The sequence below is a fragment of the Leptodactylus fuscus genome, chromosome 9, assembly GCF_031893055.1.
Source record: "Leptodactylus fuscus isolate aLepFus1 chromosome 9, aLepFus1.hap2, whole genome shotgun sequence".
Taxonomy (NCBI): Eukaryota; Metazoa; Chordata; class Amphibia; order Anura; family Leptodactylidae; genus Leptodactylus; species Leptodactylus fuscus.
The window spans coordinates 19,811,864-19,823,822 of NC_134273.1; the positions used below are offsets into that span (position 1 = coordinate 19,811,864).

General features: G+C 39.8%; 1 protein-coding gene across 1 annotated transcript in view; it reads left to right on the forward strand.

The window, feature by feature from the left end:
* ADGRL4 (adhesion G protein-coupled receptor L4) overlaps window positions 1–11,722 on the forward strand; it is a 121,654-nt gene extending 109,932 nt beyond the window's left edge. Inside the window, 3 exon segments of the mRNA XM_075287037.1 lie at window positions 658–749; window positions 3,546–3,714; window positions 9,448–11,722. Coding sequence (XP_075143138.1) covers window positions 658–749; window positions 3,546–3,714; window positions 9,448–9,510 — 324 coding nt within the window. The 3' untranslated portion in view covers window positions 9,511–11,722.
* The last annotated feature ends 237 nt before the right edge of the window (window positions 11,723–11,959 follow it).

Here is an 11,959-nt window from a genome sequence, read left to right on the forward strand (position 1 = left end):
CACTGGTTTAGAGATTGTGCTTCTGGTGGCGAATCCATGGTATGCCCAGGGTGGCATGGACCCTGGAGTGCCAGATACAGGTGAATTATGTAATTGTTTTTGTTTCCCCTTCCCCAGCCTCCTCCCTTGGTCCTGAAATTCGTGGACAACCCTATTATTGTACAATACTGTAAAAATGTTTCTATTGTGACGATTGGGACTAGATCTGACTAATGCAATGTTGTAAAGTCTAAACTCTACATAACTGATCCTTGGAAATTTCATGTTGCATTGAAGGATTTTTTTCAGCCTACAACAGAACAACTTGGTATTTGCTACATAAGATTTTGGCGGATTATCTATTTGCTAGGTCCTCAATATCAGATTGGTGGGGTCTGACACCTGGGACCCCCATCAGTCAGCTGTTCTCAGCAGCTGATACACAGAGAATGGAAACAGGAAGCAGACAGCTCCGTTCTCTTTGTAGTGGCCAGACCAGATTACTGCACTTAAATAAGAGCTGAACTGCAGTGACCCAGTCAAGCAATTTATAAGAAGGTACAGCACGAATTTATCTCTTGTATATTTTTGTTGGAAATATAAATCCCTGACTTTTCTCTCTCTATAAAATGTGAATGTTGGAAAATTGATTTTTAACACACCATTATATATTTTCAGGTTAACCTGATGGCATTTGGAGTCATTATATACAAAGTTTTCCGACACACCGCGATGCTGAAGCCAGAAGTTAGTTGTTACGAAAATATAAGGTAAAGGACAAAAATTGACGCCAATTTCACAATGGATGGTTTCAGGAAAAAACATTACACAAAGAATCAAATTATTACAGATAAAAAAGTGGAAGAACTAAAACTTCTACACATGTTCCTGCTGTCACTATGGCAGTGTATCTTTACCTTTTATATTGTTCTCTTGGCGTAGGTTGTCACGTGGCCTCAACTTCTTCATGTATGAGCTTGATGAATGCTATCAAACATCATAGTCTTCCTAAGTTCCAATAAGACACTACTAGGAGTCAACTTCGGAGAATACGCGAGGTTGAAAGAGTCGTAGGAGACATAAAGTCTACTTTAATGATGTATTGGGTTTTATAGTTGGCATGAAAATACATAGTTACATAGTTACATAGTTGATGAGGTTGGATAAAGACATGGACATCAGTCCATCAAGTCTAACCTATAACCCTACAATCCCTACAGTGTTGATCCAGGGGAAGGCAAAAAATCCCATGAGGCTCATGCCAATTGCCCTATTTTTTGGGAAAAAAAATTCCTTCCCGAATACAAAATATACTTTATAGGCAAGCCAACTGCTTTGGGCCCATGGAGATGGTGCGCCCTTCTTTAATTGGCCCTTCCCACCTCCTCATGGATCCCAAGACCTCTGCTCCTTCCTAGACTTCCTCAGGATAGAACTCAAGTAAGAATTCTGGTCCAAGGATCTCTTGCAAGTAGTGCAAAGATAAGGAAGAAGTGCTGAGAAATGAACTATGAGGTTCTGTGAGCCCACTAAATTATTCTCAGGGTCCATTATTCTTATTATTATTGTGTCAAAAATTTGGCATTTTCTCCATTTTCTGACCTACTTACCAGTTTTGAAAAAGGTGGGGGACCAAGACACCCCGGAGCAGCCTAGTTGTAACAGCTATACTATAACTTGCACTAGAACAGTGGTGTAAGTTATACTAGAAATCTAGACCAGATTCTGGCACACAGGACCTCCCAAAATGAATTAACCATTACGTTTGTGTAAGAAACACCAATCTTCATAAATTCCACCTGTTGACCCAATGGCATATCTCCCAAGCGTTCCCGTTTTATTTTTAACACTAATCTAACTAAAGTGGGGAAGGTAGCTCGGTAGAAGCAGTGGGGCAGACCCAACCAGTCCGAGACAGGGACACAAATCTTGCAGCAAAGCGGTTTATTTAAGAAAAGCAACAAAATAAATACACCATTAAGTCAGGCACAAAAATGAGCAAAATAAAATATAGCCTTAACTTCAACAAAATAATGTCAAACAAAGTCCTGCTCGTCCGAGCACTAACTAAACAGAAAAATACTGACTGTACATGTGGCTTACTACCAGCCACACAAATCAACCAAAATAAACATTGTACCGTGTCACAAGGTTCTTGGTGTCATCACAGACCCAGCCACTTCCACTCCTCCCAGGCTCTGTACACTTTTATGAGCCAGTAAAGAGCCTTAGGACCCACACCTGGGGCTGAAACATTTTCCCAGACCCACATTGGACCACATAAGTCAGGAATCTGGGGCTAATCTAGTGGGACTCCAGCACTCTGCCTGTCACCTTCTCACACTATCTATTCCCATGCTCTTTTTTTGATTAAACCTATTTTTGACCATTTTCATGGGTCCATCTATAGACTCAAATCTATGAAGAATCAGTGAAAAGGAGTCCAGATGGATGATGCAAAACAGCAGTGGAAAAAAAAAAACATTGTCTAATCTATTTCTGAATATAGCCTAACCCTTTTGCCCTTCTTCTGTACTTAAAAACGATCCCCACTTTGGGTAATCTCTACTTGTTAGAAGGGTCCCTTGACAATAAGCTTGTTCCCCTTCTGGCACCTTCAGCAATCAGGATTCTCCATAGAGAATCTGGCAGTAAGTGCTCGATTTCCCTACAGTGCCACCACAGGGGAATTTAAGTATTACGCAGTTTGCTTCATAATACGGGACAGGACAAGTCCTCCAGATCGAGAGATGCTCATTCTAACCACTGAATTGAGGTTCCTTCAGTATATCAAAATGGGTCGACGACCCCTCCTCTTTTAGACCTGACAAATAGATCAAGAAGTGGTGCCCTGTTTGTCCAGTCGAAAACTTGGGAGGTACGCCAGATGCAAGACCTTGGCTCCAATGGTTGTCTTCTCTTGTGCCAGACCAACCCTTGGCTTGTGGGGGGCAATAACAGAACTAGGAGGGGGTTCTTCTTTAACTATGCTTATGGGTCCCCCCTCCATTCTGTTGGGTAGACACTGCTTTAACCCATTTGCATAACTTTTATCATTTGGGATTAGGAATATTCATTTCGTCGATACATTATCTCTTCTTTCCGCCTCACTTGTCTGTTTTCAGAGCTTCTTGCATTTTAACAGTGGAATAAATAAAATGTAAAAAGTAAAGTATGCTAAAAAGTTATCACACAGATTTACATTATTAAACCATCTCGGAACAATTGATACATGCATTCCCAGATAATTACATTTTTATTCTATATATAAAAATTCATAACCTGGCAGACAATAAGAAAAGCTGTTTTTTCCAAGCTCGGCAACGCTTCACATGATTATTATAGACAGATTTTTACTCCTGGGAACGGCTCACAATAGATGTAGAATGAAGTCATATGGCGGTGCCAGTCACCAGGGTATACCATATTTACAGAAGACATTTGCTACAAGCTTGGAGGATGGTTGTGTAAAATCAGAGTATGTACGAGCCATGTCATTACTATGCTATACGCTAGGTTACTATAGGTGTTACTGCCATGTTGTAACAAATACCTTTCCTGCACAGGTCTTGTGCGCGGGGGGCTCTAGCCCTTCTATTTCTGCTTGGTGCCACATGGATGTTTGGCGTCCTTCATGTTGTCAATGGGTCAGTGGTCACTGCTTATCTCTTCACCATCTCCAACGCCTTCCAGGGAATGTTCATCTTCATCTTCCTCTGTGTTTTGTCTAAAAAGGTTAGTAACAAAAAATATATATTAATGGTTTACTGAAGAAGACGACGTGAGCAGTAAAGGTGTGAGACATGAGGTACGTAGATAGATAGCCAGAGAGGGGGAGCGAGATATATACAGTATATATAGACAGAGAGATAGGTAGTCACAGATAGATAGATAGATAGATAGATAGATAGATAGATAGATAGGAGATAGATAGATAGATAGATAGATAGATAGATAGATAGATAGATAGATAGGAGATAGATAGATAGATAGATAGATAGATAGATAGATAGATAGATGATAGATAGATAGATAGATAGATAGATAGGAGATAGACGAAGAAAGAAAGAAAGAAAGAAAGAAAGAAAGAAAGAAAGAAAGAAAGAAAGAAAGAAAGAAAGAAAGAAAGAAAGAAAGAAAGAAAGAAAGAGAAAGATGACAGAATGCAGATAAAGATGGGGGCCACACGGTGGCTCAGTGGTTAGCACTGCAGCCTTGCAGCGCTGGGTCCTGGTGTTCAAATCCCGCCAAGGGCATAAAACCATCTGCAAGGAGCTTCTATGTTCTCCCCGTGTTTGCATGCATTTCCATCCCATATTCCAAAAAAGACATAATGATAGGGAAAAATGTACATTGTGAGCTCTATGTGGGGCTCACAATCTACATTTAAAAAGAAAAAAAAAGAAAAAAAAGAATGCAGATAAAGATAGATAGATAGATAGATAGATAGATAGATAGATAGATAGATAGATAGACAAGAAGAAGAAAGAAAGAAAGAAAGAAAGAAAGAAAGAAAGAAAGAAAGAAAGAAAGAAAGAAAGAAAGAAAGAAAGAAAGAAAGAGAAAAATGACAGACTGTAGATAAATAGAGAGATAGACAAATAAATGATAGATAGATAGATAGATAGATAGATAGATAGATTGAAGGAAAGAGATAGATAGATGATAGATAGATAGATAGATAGATAGATAGATAGATAGATAGATAGATAGATAGATAGATAGATAGATAGATAGATAGATAAGTAGATAGATAGATAGATAGATAGATAGATAGATAGATAGATAGATAGATAGAATGAAGGAAAGAGATAGATAGATGATAGATAGATAGATAGATAGATAGATAGATAGATAGATAGATAAGTAGACAGATAGATAGATAGATAGATAGATAGATAGATAGATAGATAGATAAGTAGATAGAGAGATGACAGACTGTAGATAAATAGAGATAGACAAATATTAGATAAAATAGATAGATATGAGAAATATTCCATTGTAGATCTTTCTGCTGGTGGACGAATGTCTTTCCTTTCTCTTAGCCGGCTGTGCTATGTGATGTATCGGTGTATGTTATACTATAGAATACATTGCACTGAATATACTACTGTGTAGATAACTATTTAGACTGTGCTTATTGTAAAGCTCGCTATGATAAGATATATTCTATGGTACATTTAATATTGAAGCTTTGCAGATATGATATTGAGGATAATATTTTATCATAAACGCTCAAATGTAAAGTCAGAGAAGGACACACGAAGCCGCCTCATCCTGCAATGAACTGCTGGTTAGTTCCTATGACAACAATAAGAGAAATCAAGTTACATTAAGTGCACATTGTAATAGAGTTAAACTGTTAGCTGAGCTATAACTCCCGACCCCTGCACAGATCAGATCTGCTTTAGGTCTTTGCAATCCATTAAAATGATCAGAAATTCTTTCAATTCCTTCCTAAGTTTGTCGATTGACACCATTGCAATGACATTGGTTGGAATGGACTTGACCAGACCAAGTTGATATTCCTGGGTCCCATAATGCACCCCTCACTGCCATATCACTTTGTTACACGATCCCTTATGCATTTAGGTTCTTTGATACCGTACCAATGACCCTGGAGGGTAAAAAATATGGCACTAAACTATAGCTCTGGAAGTCATGGCATATTGGGAAGATAAATAGATAAAATAGAACTTTACTCACCTCTCTCTGAGCCTTCATTTCTGGTAGCCGCGTCTTCAATCCCCTGTATGCAGGTCCACCAGCTGATATCAGCATTGACATCCTGTTTGTGCCAGGTGGCGACTACATACAGGCCTCAGTGGTGACCTCATCAAAAACAGGTCATAACTAAGGGCTGTGATTGGCTGACACAGTCACCTGGTACAAACAGCAGACCTATAAACTGAAGACCAGGCCTCCCACTTCTCCAAACAAGACCTTCCGGGTAGAGGCGAGTAAAGTTTTTGTTTTATGCAAATTGAACAGCCCCTTAAGCATTTCTTTTCAATACAACCCCTTTAACATCTACAATCTGTAGCCCACTTAAAGGATCAATCACAACTGTGGAGAGTTCTTCCTTTGGATTTGGATGGCTTATGATAAAAGTAATATATAGATGTGGGTCCCCCATTGGATTCTCTCTTTTATCCAGAGAGTGAAAATGGCTACAAAAAAAGCATCCATTTCTGGAGGACCCAGCCTATTCATTCTATTGGGCACCATGTAATACTCCACTTCACCTGCGGGAGTGCTGCAGATAAATGAAACATTCCTAGCTAGATTACCATGCAGGTTACAGATATTCACCATTGGATTACCTTGTCATTGACTTATTTTTGGACAATTTGTATAAAAATGAACTGTTTAATGAAAGGTTGGTAGCCTCCTTAAGGAAGTGTGCGTGGTTGACTTACTATATCAATGCCGGGTGAGAGTTTTATGTAAAAATCTATAATAAAAGATCTATAATAAAGCATTAGGATAAGCAAACATTGCTTATGTTACTTGTTTGTCTGTTTGTTTTGGGCCCATGTTATAGCTGCATATCAATTACTGTACGAGAGATCATTCATATGCAAAGTAGTCTGTATGCTCTCGGAATCCTTCCATACATTATCTTTGAAAATGACTCAGTAATTCCGGTAGGCTGGGGAGCAGGAACATTTAAGCATTTTGACTTTATGTATCTCTCCGTATACCCGCTGTGGCCCATTTGCTAGAAAACAAAAACATTCTTATGGGTATGGAAATCAGAGGTTTATGAAGATCGAAGGTAGACATAATATGTCAGTGCAATTTTCTCAATAAAAACCTAATGCCAACACAGAGCCGGGATGGAACAGTTCAGTAATGTAAGCGCTGAAACGACCACTAAACCTGCAGTATAAGACGTGTAATGATAAGGTAATAACAGTTATAAGTACAGGAGTCTACAAAGGTGACACACAGAATATAGAAAGGGCAAATACCGGGCTCGGAACACTGAGAGCTCTAATGCTGGTACTCGCTGGATATGTTGTCTTCAGGCTTCTCAAGTCCATGCACAAAAAGGAACGTAGTATACTTCACCGACAGATCCGAGTAGTGTGCGTTATGCCACTCCATTCACCCCAGTTAGCACCCCAGTACTTGTGATCAGTGGGGCCTCGGGGCCCAGACCCCAAAAGATCTGCAAATTACCTCCTATCCTTGAGTTAGCGGGTCTCTTACTGTGTATTATCCCTGTACTGTGACATCACTGTGTGTATTATCCCTGTACTGTGACATCACTGTGTGTATTATCCCTGTACTGTGACATCACTGTGTGTATTATCCCTGTACTGTGACATCACTGTGTGTATTATCCCTGTACTGTGACATCACTGTGTGTATTATCCCTGTACTGTGACATCACTGTGTGTATTATCTCTGTACTGTGACATCACTGTGTGTATTATCCCTGTACTGTGACATCACTGTGTGTATTATCCCTGTACTGTGACATCACTGTGTGTATTATCCCTGTACTGTGACATCACTGTGTGTATTATCCCTGTACTGTGACATCACTGTGTGTATTATCCCTGTACTGTGACATCACTGTGTGTATTATCCCTGTACTGTGACATCACTGTGTGTATTATCCCTGTACTGTGACATCACTGTGTATATTATCCCTGTACTGTGACATCACTGTGTGTATTATCCCTGTACTGTGACATCACTGTGTGTATTATCCCTGTACTGTGACATCACTGTGTGTATTATCTCTGTACTGTGACATCACTGTGTGTATTATCCTGTACTGTGACATCACTGTGTGTATTATCCCTGTACTGTGACATCACTGTGTGTATTATCCCTGTACTGTGACATCACTGTGTGTATTATACCTGTACTGTGACATCACTGTGAGTATAATCCCTGTACTGTGACATCACTGTGTATATTATCTCCGTACTGTGACATCACTGTGTGTATTATCTCTGTACTGTGACATCACTGTGTGTATTATCCCTGTGCTGTGACATCACTGTGTGTATTATCTCTGTACCGTGACATCACTGTGTGTATTATCCCTGTACTGTGACATCACTGTGTGTATTATCCTGTACTGTGACATCACTGTGTGTATTATCCTGTACTGTGACATCACTGTGTGTATTATCTCTGTACTGTGACATCACTGTGTGTATTTTCCCTGTACTGTGACATCACTGTGTGTATTATACCTGTACTGTGACATCACTGTGAGTATAATCCCTGTACTGTGACATCACTGTGTATATTATCTCCGTACTGTGACATCACTGTGTGTATTATCTCTGTACTGTGACATCACTGTGTGTATTATCCCTGTACTGTGACATCACTGTGTGTATTATCCTGTACTGTGACATCACTGTGTGTATTATCCTGTACTGTGACATCACTGTGTGTATTATCCCTGTACTGTGACATCACTGTGTGTATTATCTCTGTACCGTGACATCACTGTGTGTATTATCCCTGTACTGTGACATCACTGTGTGTATTATCCCTGTACTGTGACATCACTGTGTGTATTATCCCTGTACTGTGACATCACTGTGAGTATAATCCCTGTACTGTGACATCACTGTGTATATTATCTCCGTACTGTGACATCACTGTGTGTATTATCTCTGTACTGTGACATCACTGTGTGTATTATCTCTGTACTGTGACATCACTGTGTGTATTATCTCTGTACCGTGACATCACTGTGTGTATTATCCCTGTACTGTGACATCACTGTGTGTATTATCCTGTACTGTGACATCACTGTGTGTATTATCCTGTACTGTGACATCACTGTGTGTATTATCCCTGTACTGTGACATCACTGTGTGTATTATCTCTGTACCGTGACATCACTGTGTGTATTATCCCTGTACTGTGACATCACTGTGTGTATTATCCCTGTACTGTGACATCACTGTGTGTATTATCCCTGTACTGTGACATCACTGTGAGTATAATCCCTGTACTGTGACATCACTGTGTATATTATCTCCGTACTGTGACATCACTGTGTGTATTATCTCTGTACTGTGACATCACTGTGTGTATTATCTCTGTACTGTGACATCACTGTGTGTATTATCTCTGTACTGTGACATCACTGTGTGTATTATACCTGTACTGTGACATCACTGTGTGTATTATCCCTGTACTGTGACATCACTGTGTGTATTATCCTGTACTGTGACATCACTGTGTGTATTATCTCTGTACTGTGACATCACTGTGTGTATTATCCCTGTACTGTGACATCACTGTGTGTATAATCCCTGTACTGTGACATCACTGTGTGTATTTTGCTGGCACATTCTATGTGTGAGACCCCAATATCTGTATAATTGATATATAAAGTGCAGTATTATTTACTTTACATTCTGTTTCATATTTCGCACTTTCGGAGACTTTTCTAGCGTGTTACAAAATATTGTCTTTCTTTTGCAGATACAAGAAGAATACTACCGATTATTCAAGAACGTGCCATGTTGTTTCACGTGTCTGAGATAAACAGATGGACCGGCAGGGATTTACAGTAAATATTGGTGCCAGCTCAGTGAAGACATCTCCCACACAATGGAACGAGACGCCGCCATCCGCTTATGTGACGGCTGTAATCGACTCTTTTACTGAAGGTCGCGGGATCCATATTTCTTTACTACGCTCTACAACCCGTTCTTTATGTTCCTTCCATTTCCTACGCTTGCTCTAGTACGAGAAATAAACTCTAGTATTATAGTATACAAGCCGTAAGGGCACAATGAAAACCATACAGTATTACCCCAGCTCGAAATATTACTATGCGACACATAGTAACTCAGCATATGAGCCTAGAAAGTGAACGCCAACAGCGGGGGAGGGGTGAGAAATATGTAATGACCCCCAACTATCTTATGTAATTTATAGTCCTGGTCTTTGTAGTAAAGGGACCTTTGGGCCCCAGAGGGCCCAGGTGATACTGTAATCTTTGCCTCCTGATCATTCCTGTGTACAGTATATTTTATTTTATTTAATAAGCCTATGTCTTTTGTTTCTTTATATGCTTACAATGAATATACATCAATGAGCGGCAGGTTTGACCTTTATTTTTACAAGGTGCAATATGTTACATAGTGTGTTATATAACGGAGCAGTATATCTATACAATGGGTGAGATGTTTGTGTTCGCTGAACAGCTGGTCGGAGTTTACAACGATTTGGAGAACATTTATAAAATGAGACAACCTAGAAACTGAATACATAGTAGCTGCCAAAGCTCCTAAACTGAGGGTAAAATGGACTCGATTAACTCATCAGTATTGCCATGTATCAGCCATGTATTTTAGCCTAAATCTATAAAATAGGACTAGTCTGTGCCGTAGCTGCAGAGAGGGAAGGCATATTGTCAGCAAGAGATCCTCAGAGGTGGGACTGTTATGTGATTGCCCCGCCCATTAAAGCTGTAAGCCATCTCTAATAGAGGTCCAAATTAGGATGAATTGATTTGTAAGCCCAAGGCCAAGTCAACATCATGGTAGGGGCTTCTTAACACTATAAAGTAGGACACCGCTGCAGTTATCACTGGAGGAAGGGCCTGTATCTAGAATGCGTTGGCCCTTTTGATTCCATTATATATTCATCTCCAATGTAGTAATTTAAGAAATACGCAGAATTTAAGCAGCTTTAAGAGGACCTTTTAACACCAACTCCAACTCATTGTATCCTTCAATAGCCGTCAATCTAGTAATTCTGCTACATTCAGAATTTTTTGTTTAGCCCTTAACATTTCCGAGTAGGGTTGAGATTTCAGGATCGATTTTAAAATCCGATTTCCGATCATTTTCCAGCCGATTCCAATCGTGAAATTTGCTCGATCGCCGATCAGGATCCGGTTTTTCCCCATGCCGATCGCTCAACCCTAGTCAATGCTTCTCTATGGGAAAAGTCACTTTTCGGGTTCAGACGATCTTGAAATTTCATAATCCGATTTCCGATCACTTTCCAGCTGATCGCGATCCTGAAATTTGCTCGATCGCTGATCGGGATCCGATGTTTTCCGAACCCGATCGCTCAACCCTATTTCCGAGCAATTACTTCTATATTTAGCACAGTTGACTCTTCACGGAATTCCATAAACATGAATGGAGAGAGCCTGTTCGGCCACTTCTCTACTCCCAGGGGTGTTCTCGAGATGGGAATACCCCTTTAAAGAAGACCTTTTACCAACTGCATCTTTTTGCTGTGCTCATTTCAACACAGTTGGAATTTTTTCTCTAGCCCCCACCATTCCTGAGCAATCAGTGCTGTTCATTTCAATAGGCTGAGGCTTTGTACTGTCAGGTGGGCGCTCCCTATCTTCTGATTCTGCCTCTTGACAATAGAGAACTTAGCATATTGGGAGCACCATTTTTTCAGGAATAGTGGAGTCTAGAGAAGAAATTTTGTGCTAGAACCAGTGCTTATTAGGCGTTGGAATTGGTGGAGGTGTTGAAGGGTCTTCTCTAACTCACTGTTGTCCTCTGGTGACATGTCTACATCGGTTCACCTCCTGATGATGACAATACTCAAGTGACGCAAATACGAAGCGGAATCTTAAAAGGTCAATGAGTTCTTCCATGTGGTGTTCTATGTCTGTACAGTACACTATGTATCTCTCCGTGTCTATAGAACTGGAATTATCGCTACATTCCCTTTCTATGTAAATGTCAAAGCCTGTACTTTACTCTCCTCTCCGATTTTTTACAAAAGAAACCATAAAGAATGTATTTATAACAATAGGTTTTAATTGTTATTGGAAGTAGTTCTTCCTTTTTTCTATATCTGACTAGTCCTGACAGCTGAAAAACAACAAATCTGCATAAAATACACAGCGACAAATTCTAAAGATATTTACAACATAATGAAAATTACTGTTTTTTTTCCTCCCTTGGAATTTCAATGAGGTGGTCTTATGTCTGACAGATGTGAATTAAGCATTAGC